Source organism: Pteropus medius, unplaced genomic scaffold (assembly GCF_902729225.1).
Source record: "Pteropus medius unplaced genomic scaffold, Ma_sr-lr_union100, whole genome shotgun sequence".
In the NCBI taxonomy this organism is placed as follows: Eukaryota; Metazoa; Chordata; class Mammalia; order Chiroptera; family Pteropodidae; genus Pteropus; species Pteropus medius.
Genome location: NW_024340693.1, coordinates 4,267,453 through 4,290,898, shown reverse-complemented (window position 1 = coordinate 4,290,898; position 23,446 = coordinate 4,267,453). Strand labels below are relative to the sequence as shown.

Genomic DNA, 23,446 nt, shown 5'->3' with positions numbered 1-23,446 from the left:
CCTTTCTAATCTGGATGCCTTTAATTGTTTTTTAAAGCGTCTTTATCTTTTAGAGTTAAATACTGAAATAGTTACAGAAAAAAAAATGATGTCTGGGATTTGCTTCAGAATAATGTGGGCCAGCGGGGGAAGGGGTAGGGCAAAACAGCAGAGGCCCTGAGTTGAAGCTGTTGTGGGTACATGGAGTTCAGTGTCCTAATCACTGCTGTAAACATTTTAAAATGTCCATAAGAACCAAAAGGCTGAGCTTCCTGGAGGCCTCACAGGCTTTCGGACTCAGAACCTCTGGGAGGAGTGAGTAAGGGGTTCACTTTTTTAACAAGCTCCCTGGATTGTCCCTACAGATCATGCGGTTTGAGGATTTCTGTCCAAGTCTGTGAATAAACGAACAGAGCTTCTCTCCAGGTTTCCACCACCTGTGCTTTGCCAAAGCCAGGTCTGGGTTCAGGAAACCATGAGGAAGAGTGCCCTGTTGCCACCACAGAAACCCGTGACCTGGCACAGTGCCATTCATATGTTGGCAGTGTATATTTTGGTTGCTTGAAAGTGTTGAATTTCATTAATTTACCACTCAGCTAGACCACTTCCAGCAAGAAAAGGCTGTGACGCCAAGTATAAATGGTTGAACCCAAGCTTTTGAATTAATATCCCACGGGTCTGTACCTTTCGTCTTATCACTATAAAGCACCGCATGTCTAAACATAAATTGCCTTAAAACCAAATGTCAACAAACCAGTTTTCTGTTTTTCACATGAGAATGACTTAGCAGTTCAATAGAAGGAGAGAAGTTTTAGGGGATTTTTTTTTTTAGACTACAAAAAAAAAATTCTGATTTCTAGAGTTTAAGGGTGAAATTATAGCTCTCGGAGCCTCATTGGAGGGACTATTTTAACATCGCGTTTCGGAGTCCACGGCCTGTGTTGAAAGCACATAGGCTGCCACCCCCCCCAACCCCCACCCCGCCTGCTGTCCCCTCAGGCCGCATCCTGGACCTGGCTTCGCGGGGTGTCACTTAGCCCGTGTGGTTGTCACATCGCTCCACGTCATTTCTCTTCCTTGTCCGGGTCACCCCGACAGCCCTTTTCGTCTGAGCCCAAGTGCTGTGCGGGTCGCTGCGGGACCCACGAGGCCTCTCCCACTGCACTGGAGTGGGACAGTGACCCGGCGCCCTCGGCACAGACGCCGCCTCGTGACCCAGGCACGCCCGGACCTGTGCTCAGCGCTGACGGTCACGCCCCCTGTCCCCAGCTGCGCAGACAGGGACTTGTTCCCACTGCAGTGAAACCGCGCGCATCAGTGTTTTGCTAGTTGTGCCTTTTTGTGGAACTCACTCGTCATGACTTCATTGCAAGGCCATGGCCCACCCCGCCCGAGAATTTCAGGGCCCCGCCCCTCACACTGGCCTTTGTCCCCGGTTTGGCCTGGATGGGCCGGCTCAGCATTTGAGACAGTGTCCCCAGCTTGGAGGCCTGTCTCCTGGGAGTGGCCTCTCTCTTGGAAGGGACGGGCACCTTCCCCACAGTCTCCGGCTCCTGATGCTTGAGGGCTTTTCAGTGACACACATTCCCTGTCCGTCTGGACTGACCAGACAGGGTGCTGTCCCCCAGCGCCGGCTCAGGGGAGCTGCCTGCATGGGTGACTCTCACCCTCACTCCCAGAGGGGAGTGAGGCCATGGTGTGTGCGTGTGCGTGCGTCCACGTGTGTGTGTTTTCTTGACAAAGGATAGGACTTGACTTTGATCAATTCAGCTAATGATGCGATGACCGTAAAGATGAGCCTCCAGAAAAACAGTGAAGTGGTGACGATGCTGTGGGATGTCAGCGAGTTCCAAGTCATCTCCTGCACGCCTGCAGCCTCACCTGGAAGCCTGGTTTCTCCTCTTCACGTGCTAGCCTTCGCGGGAAGCTAGGGTCTGCCCCTGAACGACCCTGCCGTGAACGAAGCCGTCAGGCCTTGGGACGGCCGTGCTTGTCCCACAGCGCGGCTACTAGCTTGGACTGGCTGCGTTCCCTCCCGAGGTCAGGGAAATTCCATTCAAAGTCCCCAAATTCTTTTAGCGTTTTCAGCATGTGGAATTGAACATAGCTAAATAATGTTATAAAAAGACAATTTAATGGCCACAGGAAGCTGGTCACCACTATGCCTTACTTAAGGGTTATCATAAATGCCCTTTTAGATTTTCTGTTCATGAGCCCTAAGAATGCACAGCTGTGGGCTGTCATTGGCAATGTGTGATGCTGTTTTTACTTTCTGTAGAAATTCACTCTCCTCCCAGAATTGAGGTTAATAATTCAATTCATCAGACTGAGAACTCACAGAACGATGGCTGGCTTTGATCTCCCTCTATGGTGTTCTTTTCATTCTTTTGACATTTGCTAAGCCCAGCTCTGCAAAATGTCCCCTTGGATAAAAGGTTTATTTATTCAGCAAACACCTACCATGTGCCAGACACTTCACAGCCGTGGCCTCGTCTGGTCCTCATGACACTACGGGACAGGTATGAACCCTGTTGCACAGGTGAGGAAGGCAGGGCTCTCAGAGTCATAAGAAGCCTGGTCAGGATCTCACAACTGACCAGATGTGTCGCCTCCAGAGGTGGGGTCTTTCCAGCGCCCTGACTGCCTCGGGGACGGAGGCTCCACACTGGCCGACCAGCTCAGGGAAGCCTTCCTGGAGGCAGTGGCAGGGTGGGGAGCTGATTTAAGATCAAAGTGATGGGAGCTTTCAGAACAGTGAGTGGGAAAAGCGTTAAGGAGAAAAACCATATGGAAAATAAATAGAAATTCGATGCATGGAGGGCATTCCTGGGTGCCCGAAGTCATGCGCTTGGAAGTAATTCGTTTTAGTCCTTCTGTCAGTCTGTTACACTTCTGACCTGCCAGTCCCTGTCGGCGGTGCCCAGGATGCAGCTAGGAGTGAAATACCCCTGTCCTGGTGCTGTCCACCCCAGTGGTGAGGCCTCTCCTCCCACCCCGCCTGCTCTGATGAGCCCCCTCGTGCCTCCCTCTTCCTGGACCCCCAGAAGGGCCTCCAGGAGACCAAGGTCCAGGCTGGAGCAGGTCCTGGCAGGGGATGGGAGTCTGCGTGTCCGGAGGTGGGTCGCCCTGCCCGTGGGACACAGGCAGGCGCTGGTGGCCGCGTGCATCTGCTCGGCTCCCAGCCCCTGGGCCGAGTCCCGCTCCAGTCCGGTGGCGCGGTGCTGCTGGCCTCCCGCACACGGCACACCTGCCGCCCCACGCGCTGGCCTCGCGGAGGTGCCGCCTCCACGCCGGCCTCCTTGTCTCTGGGCTCACATGGGCTCCCAGGCCGGCGCCGGTGGCGGGAGCTCGGAGGGCTGAGAGGGAGCCCCAGAAAGTGCCGAGGTTCTAGAAGGAGACGGGTCGGGCGCCTGGTGCTGTCGCGCCCCAGGAGGACAGGTGACGGGATGGTCACTGACCGTTGGCAAAGGATAGGACTTCCCCTCTCCTGTAAGCCTGGCTGGCCTCCGCCGCCAGCGTGCCCCGGCGGTGGGACTGGGCGGCCCGCCAGCCGGCCTGACTGTGGTCGCCAGGTGGGCGTCATCCAGCCATGGCTTTGCCCACGTGTAGGCGGGGCCGCTTGCTGGCTCCTCCCCGTGAGCTTCACCTCGCCCCGCCCCCCCTCCCCGACCGCTCTCGCCCACCAGCTCGTCCCTGTCGCGCTTGCATCTTTCTGCCCCGTGGATCCTGGCCGGGCTTATCATTGCACAGCCGTGGTTCTTCCAGTTTTAAAGGAAGTTTAAATGAGACCGTGCTTGTGGGCCCTGGGCCTGACGGGGGACATCGCCCTGTCACTGCCCTGCCTTGAGGGGAGGCTGAAGGGGGACGAGAGAGGGACCTAGGCCACCAACATCTCCTTCGCCCCTCCCACCACACACACAACCTGTTAAAACACAGCTGCTGGCTCTGCAAAAGCTTTTTGGGGACTACTCATCCACTCCGATCGTGACCCCTAAGTCACTCTTACCAGTGCCACCAAGAGGAGAGTCGTTTGGTGAAAAAAAGGGAGGACGTCCAACACGGGCAGACTGGCTGACACCTGTACACACTTGTGGGTCAGCGCCGGCCGCTCATCGTCCCGCTGACGCAGGGCTGGAAGTGCCACCGCCGCCTTCCCTGGGGAACCAGCCCTGATGCCTCCACTGCCACAGGCTGCGCTGATACTGTTTCTAATCACACATTTGTTCTGACGATAGTTTGATGCAGTTTGCCTCCTCCTCCTCCAGGCTGTAAGTTCGGTGACAGTGGGTCCTGCCTGAGCTCGGTCACCACTGTGATCTGTGTCTAGCCCTGTGCCTGGAATTCAGTGCATGAGTGAAGAATGACTGTGGAAGGAGATATTTATAATTCCTGAACTTCCAGCTAGAGAGACTCAGTCCTTTGAATCTTAAGGCTTTCCGTATCTTGGGTTCCCGGTTGTTACTAGTTCACAGAGGAAATAACACAGTTTAGAATGGGCCGAGATGTGGCTTCCCGGGGCGACTACAGCGGGTCCAGCCCTGGACTCCTATGTGGCAACGTGGCGTTACCCTCCGGAGAGTTAGCCCAGGACCTTGGAGAGCGTTTTCAAAGACCTTCCTCTCTTATTCCAACCCCATCATAGCGCCCGCTAATAAAAAAGACCCGGGCTTGGGAGCCCGTGTGATCCTACACCATTTTTTCTATATTTGGTAATTAAAAGTTAATTTAGGCAAGAAAACTAAGAAATCTGCCGAGAACAATCCTGCAGTCGCAGGGTGGGCACCCTGTCCCCCAGCCTGTCTGTCGCAGGAGCTCCAGTGCCCGGTTATTCCCGCAGGAGCTCCGCTCCCCACGCTTGGGCCGCCTCCTGGTCGTTCCTGTCCCGAGCTTCTGCTGCAGCTGCAGTTCTCGGCCCCCCGGGTTCCTGCCACTTCCTCCCTTCCTCGCCAGATCCTACCTAACGTTGCTCTAGATTGCTGCAGCTCATCCCGTTCGACATCTGAGTAGCGGCACATTCGTTACAGAGACCTTCAGCTCATGTTCATTTTGGGAAAAAAGCTTGTGTGCTCTGCTAATTGAAAGGTGTACCGGGAGGTGCCATGGAGGCTTAGAAGGCAGCCCGAGCCCGGGAACAACGAAGTCCGTCACCGCGGCCTCGCAACGTAAAAGTGACCCACTAGGCCAGCCCCGGGCTGCGATTTTTAGCGTAGTTTCAGCTGTTTAAAACCGAATTCCTTGGGTCTTGGCTTCTTAAATTTCTAGTTCTGGGATCTGTGAAATTCACGCATCCAGCATCAGGGGAGCAATGATGTCTCATCGACTCTCCATGCTTCGCGGTGATTACTTGCACACCGTAGCTTCCTGTCTCTGGGTTTTAGTGTATAATTGTGCTGTCCATCTTGCTGGTATCATCATGATGTTTGTTTAGCACGGATGGACATGACTGTGCCCCTTGGTTTGGGGGAGATCTTTTTTTCCCTCTAAGTTTAAATGCGCCTTCTATTCACCATTGTATTTTTCCCTCCATCACAATTCCACCCTGGAACAGAAACATGCAAATGCAGACTCAGTCCTTCGTAGACAAGCCACGTCCTGTTCGTATAAATGTAACGTATCAAGGAAAATAATAGCTTGGTTGTCAGCAATGATTTACAGGTCAAAGTGTCACTTTATCCATTTTTATGTCTTGTTAATTCCCTAAAGTCCTAAGGTCCTCTTCTGAGGAAAGGCATGAAATATAACTAATTAAAATTGCTCAATATGACACGGATAATATTTCCTGCGAACAGTAAATACTTAAGTGGTTTGGGGGCCACCGATGATGGTGAAAGAATGGCTTCTGGTTTCACAGTTAAGATCATCGTACCTTCCCTGAAGGAAAAGAGAGGAGAAAGAGCGGGTTACTCTGGGTGTTTTCGTTTCCGCCATCCTTACGGGGACTCCCATCGGTTCATGTCGTAACGAATAATTTGTCGCGCGGCTTCTATGTGCTAGGCAAGAGGTAGGAAAACGACTCTGGCTTAGGGTTGTGTTGACTGGGTGGGGGAAAGGAGAAACCGAACGCGGGGGCCCCTTTGGGCCGTCCTGTTAGTGTGAAAACGACAGGGACGGTGATGCTGTGGTCACCTGCCCAGGCCGGCTTGTCCCCTGGGCTGTGGATGGAATCTTCTGACCCACGGCGAGTAGGAAGTAAAGGGAGGCGTCCTTAAGTCGCCGGCTCTGCGGTGATTTGTTACAGTGGCTCTAGCATCGCCCGCGGAAAACAGGTTTCCTCTGAGCCCTCACCCACCTCGCCGCCGCCCCAGCCCTCGGTCGTCTTTGCTCGCAGCCCCCTGGCCCGCCACCTCTCCCTGCGCCAGCCCCCCACTCCTGTGGAGCTCCCTGCCGGGGCGTGACTGGGGTGTTTCTAACTCCGGTGGACGGTGTCCAGCGCCCTGTGCCTTGCATTTTCAGTAGTGTGTACCTTTGTCGCCGCATCCTCGAAGCACCCGCGTGGTGGCTGCGAAGCCACATGCCCCGTGCCACGTGCTCGGCGATGGGTCTCGGCGCTTGCGCACGCGCACCCCGCCCCTCGCGCCGCCTCCCGCCGCCGTCCCGCTCTCTGCGGTCCCTCTGGGCAGAGTCCTCCAGGCCCTCGGCATCGGCGACCACACACGGCTCGGGCAGCGACCCGGGTCAGATTTCTCCCGCGCTGCGGGCCCGCGTCTCCCACCGCCTGCTCCACTCCTTCACAACGGGAACCTCCAAAATCAAACTCGGGTCTCCCCAGTGGACGCCGTCGTGCCCCACTTAGGGACCGCCACCTCGGCTGCCTGGTCGCTGGGACCCGATCATTGTATTGTGCCATTTCTCCACATTGCCTTTTCCGATGTCCTTTGCTACCATGGCACCCAAGCGGCAGCCGCCCTCTCCCCGACTGCGCAGTGTTCTGTCGCCATCCTCACCCCCTTCTCTCGGCCCAGCGGTCTGGTCTTCGGAAATGCGGCCGCCCCTGTCATTCCGCCAGCCCGCGTGCTTGCGGCTGTTCTGAGTGAAGGACCGAAGCGCTTACAGTGCGTGGCGCGGCCACCGCGCGCCTCTTCCTCCCGCCGTCCCGCCGTCTCTCAGTGTCTCAAACGCTGCGTCCGTGTCTTGCCCCCGAGGGCCTTTGCACATGTGCTGCTCGCCCTTTTCAGATTCCCCGTTCATCTCATTTCTTCTCGTCTCTTGCGTCTCAGCTCACGTGGGTCCTTATTTCTCAGACCAGGTCGCACCCCTCTGGGAAGCTCTGGCAGAAAGCGTGCCTTTTATAGCATTGATTTGGAAGGAAGTTTCCGCTGGTTTGTGGCACTATCTGATTCTTACTTACCTCTCCCACGAGACCCATCAGCCCCATTTTCACTATTTTGTGCCCGGTGCCAAGCACACCTGGGTGCCTGATGTGTTGAGCACATCGGGTGCTGCTGGAGAGGCCGCGGTGCCTGGCGGGTTGTGAGTGCTCAGTAAATACTCACTGGGTGAACACACACGTTCCGTTTTAGACCATTTTGACTTACAAAGGTTGTCAAGACACGAAAGTAAAAGCGTCTAGCGAGCGGTTGGAAGTGTGCAAACGAAATACAGTATACAGGGCTCTGCGACGCGCGTCATGACTCACTACCCACGCAGGCACCCAAAGCTCCCGTCTGCGTGAAAGCCCGGAGAGAGAGCGTGGGCTGGCCGGAGCAAGCCCGAGCTTCTGTTTCTCGGTGGGGCCACCTGTCGTTCTGTGACCACTGGGCACTGCGACCCCTGGGCTTCCAAGCACAGTGCAGCTCTCATATCTCCTGTCTTGACCGCGGCTCGGTGTAATTTTCTGTCACCTTCTGTGGTGTCTCCTGAGTGTCCTCCAGCCCCTCTCTTCCCCCGAGTATTAACGGGAGCTGCAGTCACAGAGCTATGCCAGATCACCAGGCATTCACCGTGGATTAGCTCTACATTTTCGTTTTGTTGTAGAAAAGACTGAAGAGGAGAGTTCGAGCCTCACCCTTTTTATTCTTCTGAAAGCAAGTTTCACAACGTTAACTTCAAAAGATTAGAGGAAAAGTTTGAATGGAAGATTTTAGAGCATATAGAAGCATATGAACCTTCTGGGTGAAATTTTTTTTCAGTCACAGACACAACATTCTGCTCCGTGTCTGCAAATGAAACAGAAGTTGCAGCCACGCGTAAACGTAACGAGAAGTACTTGGCGTCACAGCTCACTCAGCACAAAAAATAAGCTAAAGGAAGACATAAGAAAACACTTTAGCAATTCATCTCTTAATAATGTAAAGTGTCAACATAAAATTCTTTAAATACAGAGTGTGATTTTTATCTTGACAGGGTTTCTTTGAGGTCTTCTGGGAACAAATCTTTAATTATTGAGCAATTCTGACTTAGGCAATCACATGCTTCATTACTCATCTCAGAAGCAGAGGGCTATTCACAGAATGAAACTGTGCTGTTGGTGGAGGCGGTGGGGCGGGGGGCAGGTCTGCAGAGACAGACGGCGAGGTGGCCACCCCAAAAGGCTCGCTGGGACTTAACCGTGCACGAGAGGTTTTTACCAAAATTCCAGGAGGTTCTGTTTGCCAAATGTCTAAAAGTAAGGCAATTAGAAATAAAGCCAGAGGAAAGTTTACTCTCTCATATACACATACGTGTATATTCTTAATTGTTTCACAAAATTAGGTACTGTCACTTGCTCCCCTCCCCCACCCCCATACATCTGCAGGACTGCACGCAACATGAGGAGATAAATCATGTGGTTCTGCCCACCGTGTCATCCTCGCTGCCTGGTGTAGCCTGTGGCTCATAGCCAGTACCCGAAAAATCGAAAACCAAAAAGCGCAAAGGAATGAATGACTCTGTCAATAAATGCATACCCATAGAGTCGTTAATTGGAATATTCTTCTATGCAGGTGTGTCGTGGTTGCCCCAAACGAGCCTCTGTTTGGGGACTAACTTGTTTCCAAAGGCTTCATATGTATGGCTGACAAATTTAAGCTGTTTTAAAAAATGGCACCAAGAATAACAGCCCCTGCTATTAACCCTAATCACCCAGAATCAACAAATTTTAAGATTTTGACAGTTTTGCTTCACTTTTTTTGAATAAAAGAAAGCGTTGCAGATAATGTCGAAGTCCACATTTTTCTGTCCTCAGTCTGTCTAATCCCCCTCCTTCCGCCTGGGCAGCAGCTGTCACCCATTTGCTGTGTGCTCTTTTGGTCTCCTTTTTCACTCAATACTTTTAGAAAGTGTGATTAGCATAGGCTCGAGGGGGGTTGTTTAGTTTAAAGTATGGCATCATAGTGTATAGATAGTTCTGCAACTTGCTTTTCCCCACTCTACAGTGATTTTGAATTCTCCTTTGCAAAGTACTGAGCTGTTTTATATATTTCATCATTTTAATAGCTACCTTTTATTTCTTTCCTACTACTCCCTATTGCTGGACATTTAGGTTCTTCCTGATTTTTCACTATTGCAAATGGTGCCGTAGTGCTCATCGCAATCACATTTTATTGTTTTACACATAAAATTGAAAGGCTATTAAATTCCTCTTATTTTCAATATTTCATTTGACAAGTTGAAAAAAAAATGTTTACGTCTTTGAAGACGGAGCAAGGGCAGGACCTTAAAACACATGCAAAAGAACGTTGGCAGCCCGCCCTGTGGCTCCCGGCCAGTGTGGGGACGGTCTGGAAAGGTACACAGGTGAACGCAGGGGCTCCATTACCAAGAGCCCTGGAAGCTCGTTCTGCTTGGGCGGGGAGGGATGCTGGGATCCAGCAGAGACTCGGTTCTAAGATGCACAGGAATGGTCTCCTAACCAGAGCTCACGGAGGGGGGAATACAGGTGGCAGGCGGGAGGGGTGGGGAAGGGCTCAGGCAAGGTAGGGCCGACTCTGCCATGTGGGAGGAGAGGGTAGCAGACCAGGGCTGGAGCAGGCATTCAAATCACCTGCAGATGATGACCTTCATCACTGTTTCTTTCAATATTAAAATTTAAACATGCCACAAGGGTTGATTAACCCTTGGCCTCCAGTGTCACTTCTGCTCCACGTCTCAGCACAGCCCCTGCCCAAGCGCTGGTACCAAAGGCCTCGCCCCCAGGGCAGAGACTGTCCAGCGGCTGAGATGTCACTTGCTGGCACACATCGCTGCCGTTAGGTACACAAACCGTGAGGGACCAGGTGTGACTAAGTTAAACCGATTCCATTTGGATGTGTGTTTGACGTGCTTCTCTGTGACTCCATTCCATAGCCGGCCGCTGTCTGTCCGTCGCTGCCCTCTCTTTGGCAGCTGGCCCCGACTGGGTATCTTCCAGGGCTGTTAACTTGTCTGCACCAAGGCCGGTGTGAGACGCTAGAGAGGACACTGGCTCGAGGGACAGTGAGCAACTCGGAATTAGTGCCGTGGGGGCAGCGCGACGGGGCGGTGACAGCGGCCCGGGCCGCAGGTGGCGGCGGGACCAGGAAGCGGCGGGCGGGGCGGGCCGAGCGCCGGGCGGGCCGGCGGCCGAGCGTGACGCGGCGGGGTCACGTGACGCCCGTGGAATGCCAACAATGTAGCGAATGTCCCACTTGGGTCTGCGCGTCCGAGCGGCGGCGCGAGCGCCCGCGAAGATGGAGCCGCCGCCGTCCGCGCCGCCGCCCGAGGCGCCCCGGTCCCCGCGGGGCCAGCAGCCGCTGCCACCACCGGCGCCCGGTCCCCCGGCGCGCGAGGCCCCGGAGCCGCGGGCCAGGGCGCCCCCGAGGCGGTAGACGGCGCCGAGGTGAGCAGGGCGGGCGGGCCGGGCCGGGACCGTGGTGCGCCGGGGCTCCGCCCGGGGCCTCCGCGTCCCCGTCCTCGTCCGCGTCGCGGTCGCGGGCCGGGAGTCGGCGGCCCGGAGGTGGGGGCGGGCGGCGCCGCTTTGTTGCGAGGGGAGGCGGGCGGGGGCGCCGCCGGGGGACCGCCCCGGCCCGGGACCGGCTCCCCCTTGGCCCAGGAATGTCCCCCCACCCTGCCACGGCCGCGCCGTCCCCCATGACCCCTGAGAGCCCGCCGTCGTTCCCCTCATGACCTCCGCCAGGCCGCGCCATCGTGCCCCCCCATGACCCCCGTCAGGGCCCGCGGTCATGTCCCTCTCGCCCCTCAGGGCCGCACCGATATCCCCAGCGGCCCGTCACCACGGTGGCCGACAGCTGGCCGTCCTCTTGCTGCCTGGGCCTTCTGCCCTGCGGACTCAGGAGCGCTGTGTCTGCGTTTTCCCCAGCAGGTCCCCTGGAGCCTCACCTGCCAGGAGGTGAGGAAGAGCGTCTTGTGGGGGGCCTTGCCAGCCGGGCAGTCATGTGTTCCTGGGGCGGTTCACCCCGCCCACGTGAACACACCTGTGCTCCGAGCCTGCTAGGGACAAGCCCTCTTTGGCTGGCATGACCGTGGAAGTACACTTTATTGTGGGTTTGCTTATGCTGACACAGTTTTAAATGGGAACATTGGCCTTTCCACACTCCCGTGGGATACAGGTGACAGTGTTCCATATGTGACGCCTTCTCCCGGACACCAGTCCAAAGCCACGGCGGAGCAGTGCTCTTGGACCCGCGGCCACTGGGCACCTGTGTAAAGGGAGCTGCCCAGGTCTTCCCCGGGAACGGGGCTGTGCCTGCGTGGGAATGGAAGGTCACCACTGTGTGACCTTGGTACAGCGTCGTGTTGAAACTGACTTCCTGGTTGAGGGCCCTCTTTGGTAACGGAGAGAGTAAGTGGGGCGATGTTAGGGAACGCGTGCTAAACGGGTCTGGCTCTGTACATTTTGTGGAATCCCAGCTTCAGCCCCCGCGTGATGGGTGGCCGTTTTTTAAGTGCCAAATTAGGAGACTAAGGTGCTTTGTATCTTTTTTGTTTTTTTTCTTTAGCAGCTGTTGTAACAGGTAGTAACACAAAACTGTTCCGAGATAAGAAGGCAGAGAGCTCAGGACAGTCTGCTCTGAGTTATAGTTAACAAGACTCGTTCGTTATTCAGCCTCGTAAAATTTGGTCTCGTTATCCCGGTATATAGCGCACTCCTAATGAGTATGCCAGCATTCCTTTGAAATTAAAATTGCTGAATATTTAATCTCAAAACATCAAGCAATTTAAAATGGTATCTGAGCAGAGTGTGTCATGCAAAATTATGGCGAATTACTAGAGTCACGGCGTTTTAGAATTGGAAGAGATTCTTCTAGCCTCTCTGTCCAGTTAGAAATAGTTTTGACTTAAGGGTAAATTGGAGCTGTACATATTTCTTTTTTTTCTTAGCAAATCACAGGGGTGGTGGGAGGGACTTCCCTTTGGTGGGAGGGGAATGTTTGTACAATAAGACGCCTTGTTATTTTAAATGCTGCGTTGTAAATAGCGAGCCCCAGGCTCCTCAGTCCCACTGTGTGTGGAGGTGGGGGAGTGTGCAAGCTGATAAATTTGCAGTCAACACCCAGGAAGGATTTGGGGAAGCTTTGGGGGGTGTTCTGCTTTGTTCAGGAAAAAAATAGACCAACAATTTTTGAAAAGCTGCTTTATTTTTTATATCCTGGTTATAATAATGGGAGACTTTAAATAATATTCCCCATCGACTTCTAAAAACAGTAGGCTTGAAGAAGTACTGAGGATAAATTCAGTGCCTTTACTTTGTCTTGATTATAAATCCACTGCAGCAGGGAGCAAACGAACCTGGCCAGCAGGATGCAGGGCCAGCCTGCCAGCCCCTGGCGGGACCGCCTCCCTCAGAAAGTTCTGGGAACCACTTTCCTTTTTAAAAAGGTCGTCGCTTAGCAATTTCTCTTAACTGAACTGAGACTCCAAGTTGGACAAGCCCAGAGGTCAGCGTCCCCACTGTACACCGTGTGGTGCCACTCCGTGGCATGGGGCTTCATTACGCAGCCTGCTCGGGCCACCGCGTCTCACTGCCAGTCTGCTGTGCTCCCGGTTCTTTTAAGGCTGATGGTATCTGATTTATAGTTTCATTCTGCAAGTGTGATTAAAACAAGGCAACGTTGGAACCGATGGTTGTCGTGCCGAAGTTAGGGTGGAAGTTTGACATTGCTTACTGTTCACTGTATGTCACTTACCATCTAGACCAGGGGTCCCTATCCCCTATCCCCTAGTCCACGGTCCCGTACTGGTACCAGTCCACGGCCTGTTAGGACCCGGGCCGCACAGCAGGAGGCGAGTGGCTGGCGAGTGAAGCTCTATCGGTATCTGCAGCTGCTCCCCAGCTAGCATCACGGCCTCAGTATCAGGCATCGGATTCTCATAGGAGCACCTGGCCCTGGTGCCACAAAGGTTGGGGACTGCTAATCTAGACCATGTCAACCTAATTGTGACAAGTCGTTTGTAAATTAATTAAGTTCTTTTTGCTTCTGTGCCAACTTGTCATTCATATGGGTTTTTTCTGGAGGACAAATGAAAAATCTCATACTGAGTAGCAGTGGTTTGTATTTATTTACAACAGTGACAACGTGGTAGAGTGCAGATCCCACAGCCCCTACATTAGGGGGTAAGGGTCTGCTTAAAAACATAAGTTAGCATTTGAATGGAGCCGGCCTCTGGAGGGTGAAGGGTGAAGGGCGGTCTGGCTGCACTGCCTCCAGGCGCTTGTCTTGGGCGTGAGGCTGTTCCCGCTGAGGCTGTTCCCGCCTGATAACTGGTTAGGTCCCACTGAGGCTCCCGCCCCCTCCAGAAACCGCCCCAGAGCCGCCCGCCCCTCCCCAGCTTTGTCCTCCGCCTGTTCATCTGCCGTCCTGGTTTGAGCCTTGTCATAGGAAGTCCCAGACCCCAGGAATAGCCTCACACTTCCTCTGCCACATCCCACCGCCTGCGTGTCCAGTTTGGGGGGAGCCTGGAGGCTTCCAGTGGGCGCCGCCAGGGTTCTGGACGGCACAGCCTTGCCGTTTGCGAAGCGGTGCCGTGTCACATGGGTGGGTGTTCTGACTCCCTGGCGGGGCCCCTGGAACTCGGAGGGAAGGGGCCGCTGCCCAGGAGGCAGGGCTTTCTGGAAGGTTGAAAACCCCTGCTGGAGCTGGATATGAGGAGACCCGCCCTGTCCCCCGTGTCATGCAGATGTCACACAAAGTGAATAGAAAGTGTGGTGGTTCACCTTTTCCCTGAACGTCGGCTCGATGTAGAGGCCAGACCCTGGTTTACCTGGGTGAGATCTGATAACGCCCACCACAGTACGCGGCACACACGGGACACTTCAAAGCCCCGTGGGGCCTCGTGGCCATGCATTGCTTCAGAGTGTTGCTGGACCCCTGGCGATTGTGAGCACAGACTCCCCAGCAGAGCCTCGTTCTGAGGGGAGCCCAGGTCGGTCTGTGGGTCCTGGCCTTCGCAGCGCTGGGGGCAGAAGCGGGGTACATCTGCCTGGCCGCTTAGGGCTCTGACACTCCCGTGTCTGGGTGGCGGCCTGGCCCATCTGCTCAACTTAGTTTCATCTTTGCTAGTTAATTATGGTAAGGATAGGATTTAAATAATAGCTAGAATTTTAGGTCCAAGAAATTCTGTCTTTAAAAATGATAATGTGTATCATCAGTGCAGGTCCCCCGAGATGCAGGTGCTGTTGGTGCGTTGGTTTATGGCTGATGAGTGTTTGGCAGCCAGTGCGGGTTCATGAAGCACTAGGAGAAACTAGAATAAAAATCCTTGAATATCTGATAGTATTTTCCAGGAGTGGATCGAGAATCGGAATGGGGCTTGGTAGGGCCCGATTAAGAGATGCTTAAAATATTGCTCTCACTTTTTTATACGAGCCACCCATACTGAGTGTAGGGTTAATGCTCTCAGCTCCAGATTTGGCAAATGAGGTGTTTTCGTTTTGTAAGTTGTTACAGGTTTACAACTCCAGTGTCTTGTAGTTTCTTTTAAAGTATATTTAAATCAATTGATGATACCAAAGAAATTTTCCAAAGTTCGATTTATTTTGATTGATACCCCCATTTTTTAAAGTTCACATCTGCGAGGCCTTACGGTCGTATTTATAAAATTCATGACGAGAGGACAGTCTCCGTGCATTAACCCTCATTAAAATGATGTGTTCGTGTGCCTAAGCAGCTCATTTCCAACCGCAACCTCAGTCTGACTGACGAGTATTCTCATGAAGAATTTTTAGAAGTTCATAATTCGGCCATGAAATCCACTGTCTTCAAACCGAATAAAGCCTAAAACACTAGGTCTCAAGCTGAGAAAACGCTTTCATTCTCTATGAGACCAAAGGGAAGTTTCTTCCTTTCCAGGTCACTCAGGGAAGAGTGCCATTTGCCCGTGGGTGCCGTTTGACATATTCCCTGGAAAGGACAGCGCCAGAGCACCTCTCTCCCCGCCCCCATCTCCCCCACCCCCCGCGTCCTGGCCCAGCTTCCTAGAAGGCCGGAGGGGTGGCGAGAACGGAGGAGCCCCCGCGTGCCGGGGGTGCGGGTGTCACGAGTAACTCTCCAGCCTTTCTGTATGTTTGAGAATTTTCATAATGAAGTGTTGGGGGGAAAGAAACCAGGACATGTGACCCGGGCTCTGTTTCGGGCACACGGACGGACCTGAGCACGGGAGCGCCTGTGTGTCTTGCGCCGGGCAGCTTCGTGACCGGAATGTCCGAGGGACACTCGGCACTTCTGAGAGTGGGCGCCCCACGTGTGTTTCAGCGTCCCGGCGGCAGGTGACCGTGTGTCCGGCAGCTCAGGCTTCCCCTGCCGGGGGACTTGGCCCGACCGCCAGCACCCGGTCCCGAGGTCCAGTCTCTTTATTGTATTTAGGGGGAGCCCTGTCCAACACCCATTGGCTGCGTGTGAATAGGTAGGCAGCCTCGCCCTCACCGTTAAAGTCAGGGCGACATATACGTAACACTCACCCTTTGAACTGTCCTCCGGTGTGGTTTGCTGGTGTTAAGGACGTTCACGTCCTTGCCGCGGTCCTCACCGCGTTCTGTGCTCAGGACTTGTCTGCCATCCCAAACGGAAGCTCAGGGAATCACACGGCCACCGATGGGCCCGGGACCCTTCACGGTCTCCGTCTCTCGGCGTGCCCACTGGCTGCCTCATGTGAGTGCGGCCATGCAGGGTTGGCCTGCGCGTCTGGTGAGTTTCGCCTGGCACAGTGCCAGGTCCACCCACGTTGTAGCGTCGTGATTCTGAGACTTACTGACCCGCTACGTGTAACCCTCACTCAGGACGATCATTTGGGTGCCAATCTGAAACCCCTGATAGCGCCCTGCTCCCCACCAGTACCCCCACCTGCCCGCCCACCTCCTGGCACACAGCATCGCAGGATGTGTGTGACACGTCACCCGCTCCTGGGAGCAGGTAGTGAGCCCTGCCCCACAGCAGTCCCAGGAAGGTGGCACGGGGAAGCGGGGCTCTGAGTCAACAGGCCGCTGACACGGGGCGCAGGGAGGGTGGGACCCTCTACCCAGCCCGGGTCACCCAGGCTGAAGCCCACCCTGGCCACCTGGGGAGTGGGAAGTCTGCTGTGAGCCTCCCTCCGTGTGCCTCCTCCTGGAGTGAGGAGCGAGGAGCTTTAACTGGGTGCGTGCGCAGAACCCGCCGCCCCTGCGCCCACTTTGGCGTCTTTGCCGTGGAGCCCGCTGGCGCTCTGCCCGGGCCTCATCTCCTTCCAGCAGAGCCTGTCGTCCTGGTTCCAGCCCTAAGCCCACCAGGAGCCATCCCTGTGGGCCAGGCGCCGTGCTCTCCCCGAGGAGAGCGCGCGCACGCAGAGTCGCACGCAGAGTCGCCTGCCATCCTCCTCAGAGGCAGCGAGGCCTGTCCGCGAGCAGGAGACACTCAGCGAGGTGCCGCCTGTCCGCTCACACGGAGCTGGTGCCAGAGCCCACGCTTTGTTCTTGGCACTGAAACCGCCGTCTCCTGAACCAGGGTCCCCAGCCTGTACTCGCCCTCCTGAAGGTCCCAGTGCCGGCTCAGAGGAGGCACCACCGTGGGCTCCGGATGCTCATGCAGAAACTGGGGCTCCGTCCTTCCGGCGGTCACTGTAGGGCACACTGCCAGCTGGGGGCCCCGCCTCTCACATATGGCTGGCCCCGCACCCCATCTCTGTCCTGCTGCTGTGCGATCTCGGGCCCTTCATCCTTTGGACGGTCCTTTGTTGTCGCCTTTATCATGTTAGACTCGTGTTATTTAAATTGTTAGGTTGTTTAAATCATTGTTTCCTTGTCTGTCTCCAGAGGCTGGTCACGAGTTCCTAAGGCCTAGTGACGGGGCCACCTCGTACAGGTGTTCTGGCTGCGTACTGCTCAAGCGCCCTGCACTTGAGGGCCTCACATCATGCAGACACGCATGAGGGTGCGCTCAGCCCACGTGGAGGCTCTGGGCCACCCGCAGTAGACAGGCAGCGGCATGTGTGCCCTGTGCAGGGTGTGGCCCTGCGGCACGTGTGCCCTGTGCAGGGTGTGGTGAGCTCACGCGGTCACACTCCTCTGGGACCTGCAGCAAGGCCATTACCTTCCCTCCTGTGCCGCAGAGGCCTAGTCCCCACCCTCCATTTGATGCAGCCCTTACCCGCCCCCTCACCTGGTGTGTGCGTGTGTGGATTGTGACACGTGGTGCCAGGTCACATAGCAAACCCGTTGACACGAGGAAGGGGGCGCCTTGTTGTAGCCCACAAAGGGACCACGTGACCCCCATAGCCACACGGAGGTGTTTGCTCTGCCGGCGGCAGCACAGCCTTGGAGCAAGACGCCCACTCCTCATGGCACCAGCATCCTGGGGGCAGCAGCACCGTTCGCGGTGGCCCCAGACCAGGGCCAACCCCGACTCCTTCCACGGGGAAGCCCAGAAAGGAGTGCGTGGTCATGCCCTGGGGTCTCACCCAGCAATGGAAGGTGGCAGAGCACCACCACACAGTGCAGCGCAAGTAACCAGACGGAGGCTGGATGGCGCAGCTGGACGCTGGAGTCCAGGCTGAGTAACCCCCTGGGTGGGGAGCCCCGAGGCTGGCCGAGGAGGTGAGCCCTCTCAGGCCGGGTGCGGCCTCCGCCCCCTGCTGCTGCCGGAGTTTGGTCTGTCCTCGGACTTGTGCACTTGCTGTCGGCAACTCCCCTCAGAGTCAGCCAGGGCCGGCCTCCTCCTGTCCCCAACTCCCGTGTCTGCCGGGGTGGCCGGGCAGTGAGGATGTCGTGGCCTGGCTGGTTTCTTCACAGCTCCTTTTCCTTTTGCGTGGACATCTCTTGGGGCTCTTGCCCTTTCTTGGCGGAGAGAGAAGCACCCTGCTTCTGACTGCTCCCCTGAGGGATGCAGGCCACCAGCTGGGTCACTGACTGCTCCCCTGAGGGATGCAGGCCACCAGCTGGGTAAATGTCTCAGGTGCTGGCGGCTCGCCCCCCACCCCCCATATCTTTAAACCCAGACCCGGGGCCAAGGTGTAGCTCCTGAACTGCCCTGCCCCGTACATCCCGGGTTGCGTGCCCCTCACCCAGCTCCCATTGGCCACCTGGAGGGCTGCGGTTGTCCCTTCCAGGCTCGGCTCCCTACAGGGCACTGAGCCGTGTCACTGCTCAGCTTAACTGCAGACCGTGCACTCGGCCCTGACAGGTGACATGGCTGTGGGGGCCTACTGCACCTCCCGTCTCATCCCCCTTACTCTCCAGGAGGAGCCTGCACCCCACAGACCCAGACGAGCTGGCAGGGCCCCCACATGCTGCTGCTTTGCATACAGTGCTCCCTCTGGCTCGACATCCAGCCCTCCCTCCCCTCAGGCTCTTCTTTGAAGCCTCTCTGGCTTCCTCCTTCTCCCATCTTGATGATGATGTGTTCTCCTCTTGGGCATCTTTCTTGGAAGCTGTTTGCCTGGGCCCCTTCCCCCTCCACCTGGCTGTAAACTGGCTGAGGGCCGGGCCTGGTTCTTGTTTATTCTGGCGGTGCCTGGATGCAGGCCTGGGATACATGTTCACCAGGTGGATAGGTGGGGCTGGGGAGACGGTGGATGGCACAGGGTGTGAGCACGCTGACTACCAGAAGCCCTCCCAGTGAATTGTCAGGCTCCTCCTTGGCATATTTACTTGCCGCAGACATGATATGATTTCCATCTTCTGGATTTTAGTTCTCAAAGAAAGGGAAGAAAACCAGATTGGAAGCAAAGCGAGTGGCACGCGCTCCCTAGGAGAAGCTGTCCAGCGTGCCGTTGTTCCCAGACAGTCCCTTGGGACCCTCCGTCCATGCTCAGCAGGAGCGCGTCCTGGGGACCTCTTCGTTTTGGAAAGTGAGGTGCTTCACAGCAGATGCTCTGACCATGAAGAAACCAGACATGTGTTCGCAGTGGGCTGTGTTCTGCGCCATGAGGCCAACCTCTCGGCCTCTGGTCCGTGGCCGGCACACGCCGGAGATGGCCAGCGCTGGCTCGGCGGCTCTGCGTGGCTCCACGACAGGCCTGGGGTGGACATCGACCCCGAAGCAGGGGCTTCCCGTCGAGGAGTCTTCTTGGTCTGGCATTCTTTCTGAATGCACCTGCGCTCAGGCTGAGAAAGGGCGTGGTTAGGCCCCATTCTCCAGCCGTGGGGAAGAAAAGACATTTCGGTGTCAGCGTTGTCTATTCGGTTTGCTCTCGTGCACGGTTATGCGCAGGTGTGTGTAAGGTCATTCACATGGCACCGGAACAAGCCTGGCTCGTAGTAAAGATGAGCTGTCCTTTTTCCCATGTGAGGAAGTCAGTGAGGGACAGTCCTGTTTCACAGTTCTGCGGTCCCTCACTGAGGCAAACCCCAGCCCTCCTCACCTTCCCCACTTAAAGGACATTCTTTTCTGGGTCAGTGTTTCTTTGAGCCCAGAGGCCAGCCACTGGGCCTCAGTGCCCAGGCTGTGGCAGCCAGTGGAAGTGACAGTAACTGCTCCAAGGACTGCACAGACACTCACGCACTATCTCGCTCTGTGCTCGCCACCCCCCGTTGCCAAGTGTCAGCCTGCTCTGCGGGGGCGTGGGGGCTGGGCAGGTACACGACTGGCCCAAGGTCACCCAGATAAGTGACTTGAGCTGGACGCCTCGCTGGCTGCTAAGGGCAGTGTCGGGTTGCGCTGCAGGAACAGGGGTGTGCAGTGAGGCCTGGGGTGGGTGTGGTGGTGTCCTAGCTGGCCTGCGTGCATGACATTGCTGCTAGTGTGGTCACCCTGCTCTCCAAGGAGTCACCCATGTGCCTCTGCCAGTCCCCTTCCTTGTAAGTGTCAGTCTGTACAGGAAAGTCATTTTCATCTTGGTATTTAGGTCAGAATGCTGATAAGAAGTTGACCAATTTATAAAGAATCAAGGAAGTAGTCACCTTGAAAGTCTCCTGATACTTTTGCGCTGGGACTACTTTCAGTTGCAATATAAGACACCTTCATGTGACAAGTTTTGTGGTATCTTCTGGGAAATTGCGGGTGGGGGAGCTTATAAGGAAAAATTTCCAGAGACGTGGACGAACCTCGGCTCCAGCGGGTGAAAGGTTGGTGGGGTCCCGGGGATACAGCACGATGGTGGGGACCGGGAGCTGACCGGGTTGTTAGGGACACGCCAGAAAGCCAGGGCCGCATGTAAGAGAGACTTGTGCCCGGTGGAGCTGTCTCGTAACGAAGCCCCTGCAGCGGCCGTCAGCCTTCGGTGGTTGATGCCACTGTCCCCGCCGGAGCTGGAGCCTCTGAGCCGGTGCGAGCCGGTGGGGCTTGCCACGCTGCAGACTGCCTTGGCCAGGGATGCCTGGGACAGCCCTGGCGTCCTGTGGGCCGACCAGATTCGAGCAGCACTTCGTCACTGTGAGCGGACTGGGACTGGCTGGTTCTCAGTCCTGGGAGGAGGAGGGGACGCCGCTCCGTGGGGACCGGGTGTGAACGCCGTCTGCCGTGCTCTCTTCCAGGCAGCTGCGATCTTGGCGATGAAGGCCCTGCAGGCTCCGGGTTCTCCGTAGGACTCCAGAGATCGAAGGGAAGCGCACTTTGAGGGCAGCGGTTGGGAGCGCGTCCACCGCTGGCCGCCACCAGTGACGGTTTCCAGGAGTGCTCAGGCGGCGACGAAGGCCGTGGTCGGTCACGGGGCGGACGATGAGGCCGAAGACGTTCCCCGCCACCGCCTACTCCGGAAACAGCCGGCAGCGCCTGCAGGAGATCCGCGAGGGGTTGAAGCAGCCGCCCAAGGCTCCGGCTCAGGGGCCGCCCGCAGGGCCGGGCGACAGTGCCGCGGACGCCAAGGCTCTGGGGGGCAAGGATGGCGCCCGGCGGCAGCAGCCGCGGGCCGCCCCGCGGTTCGGGCCGCACCAGAAGGCCCTGAGGGAGATCCGCTACTCGCTGCTGCCCTTCGCCAACGAGCCCCAGGTGAACCGGCAGATGCTGCAGGAGCTGGTGGGCGCTGGCTGTGACCAGGTAGGTGCGCCACGCCACCGTCCCGGCCCCCGGAGGCCTCCCGGCTCCCTGGGCTCTCTCTGCCCCCCACAGGGCCTTCTCCGCTGCCCCTCCCTTCCGCCGAGACCCTGAGGGGCCGCACACTGCCGCTGGCACCCCGGCGTGCCCTGTCCTTGCAGTGGGCCCTCCCACTTAGCGCCATCCCTGGGTCCGGTGGCTTCCCACGGGCTGTCCTGGGGACGAGGCTGGCTTCCCTCTGGTGTTCGATCTGTGCAGTCTGCCTGCTGGGGCAGGGTGACCGACGTCTCTCCCGGGACTCTGTTTTCTCCTGTGTGATAAGCAGTCCCGTGACGCAGTGGCAGAGGGCCCCGCGGTGAGAAGTGAGACGGGCTAGAGAAATCATTGCGTGGTGGCGACGGCCTGACCACTCGGCCGCTTGAGAGTTCAGGACACCTTACTGGAGGTGACAGTCGCCCCGTGTAAACATGGCACACAAATGGGCCTCCATGACCCTCTGGCAGTTCACAGAGCCGGATAAGACTGGGTTCAGGGTGGGACCAGTGTCCGCGGAGGAAAAACGTGCCGCGTGGGCCTAACTAGTAAAAATGCCGCTGTCCCACAACGCCACTTCCTCAGGCCAGTGCTTCCTTACCGTCCGCCAGCTCACGTCGCGGCTGCAGAGAGGGAAACGAGTTAGGTGCCCTGCTGCCAGGGGGCGAGGTGCCATGCGCGAAGCTCCGGAGGCAGCTCACGTGCTCCCTCTTGCTCAGAAGTGTCCTGCTCTCCTGGGCTCAGGGACAGGCTCGGAGCTTCCCGGAGCGGCCTGTCCCCTCTCGTTGTGCTGGGTCCTGCAGGACTCCGGTGGAGAGCTTTGTGCCTCAGGCCTTTCTGCTACGTGGGTCGGGCCGGGACCCACGTACCCGGGAGCTGCCTCATGATGCCCGCCACGGCCGTGCAGTGCGAGGGCTCCCGCGGGGGCAGCTGACAGCAGAGCCGGGTGCGTCTCGCTGTTAACATGACGCTGAATACGCTGCCGAGCGCTGCAGGGGATGCTGGGGTGACATTGCCAAGACTGGCAGCCCCACAGCAGAGCGAAAATCTCCTCCTGCAAATCACTTGCCAACAAGGGAGGGAATCAGATGGTCGGTCTTTGCATTTGTGATTCAACTGTGACAGAAAGCAACGAGTAAATAGTCCAAAATACAGGTGGGCTCGCACGGTGGTGGATTCTGTTAGTGGTAGTCACAGCGCGAGAAGTGGCGAAGCCGGTGCTGCTTCTGGCACAGTAAAGGAAGCGGAGGTCCCCGTCAGCACAGTCCCCTGGGTCACACTCCCAACCCAGGGCAGGGTTTGGTGTGCACTGCTTCACAGCCTGAGGCTGCCCAGCCGCCCCCTCGCCCCGACTCTGGCTATTCTGTCTGGACAGAGCGTGCGTCTGCTCTCAGAGGGTCCCGCCAGAAGGCAATATGGGAGCCCCAGTCACGGGAGAGAGAAAGGCCAGCTGCCCCCGAGGGTCGTGTGGCCCGAGGAAAGCAGATCGTGGCGAACCCCGTCTTCTCGAGGCCTTACAGGTGCTTAGTGGTGACACACTTTCACGTGCAGTGTCTTATCTGTGGCACCTGCACGCACACATTTTTTCATTTTATTTGGTTTAAGACTTATTGAAAGTATTTACTTGAGTGTTTACAAATGAGTGTTTCTTTTAAAGTTTTCGTTAAAATAAAATTTATATAAGAAAAGTACACAATTTCTAAGTGTACAGCTCTGTGACTTTTACCTAGTGAATTACGGCCATGTGACTAGCAGGTATGGGTATGTTTTTAACTAAAATATTTTTAAATAGAAATTTCTGGAAAAGTAAAGGACTTTAGTATTTTCCAGGTAATGATGTATATGTCAAATGACATGTTCACAAATCTTTTGTGCATAAGTTACTAAAGAATGAAAATTTCTATGGGAAATACTTGAGGCGGACAGATTGATACTCCTTGAGGAAGGAAGCTGTGCTTTAAATGCAGCCATGAGGAAAAGGAAAGATAAGTGTTTGGTTTTTGAGTCATATTCTGTGTTGTTGGATGCCCTTATTACTGGAATAAGTAAATAATTTAAATTTAGCTTTTATTTCTTATAACCCTTGCTTTTGCTTTTAG

General features: G+C 56.1%; 1 protein-coding gene across 3 annotated transcripts in view; it reads left to right on the top strand.

Annotated features, from left to right (window-relative positions):
* Nucleotides 1-10,579: 10,579 nt before the first annotated feature.
* Nucleotides 10,580-23,446, top strand: part of LATS2 (large tumor suppressor kinase 2) — a 31,999-nt gene continuing 19,132 nt past the window's right edge. Inside the window, exons 1-2 of one of the 3 annotated variants that reach the window (XM_039863227.1) lie at nucleotides 10,580-10,753; nucleotides 20,816-21,317. In XM_039863227.1, coding sequence (XP_039719161.1) covers nucleotides 21,000-21,317 — 318 coding nt within the window. In that variant the 5' untranslated portion in view covers nucleotides 10,580-10,753; nucleotides 20,816-20,999. Of the gene's footprint in view, nucleotides 10,754-18,874; nucleotides 18,887-20,815; nucleotides 21,318-23,446 lie in introns of those variants that run through there. The other 2 variants (XM_039863212.1, XM_039863222.1) reach the window with 2 other exon arrangements.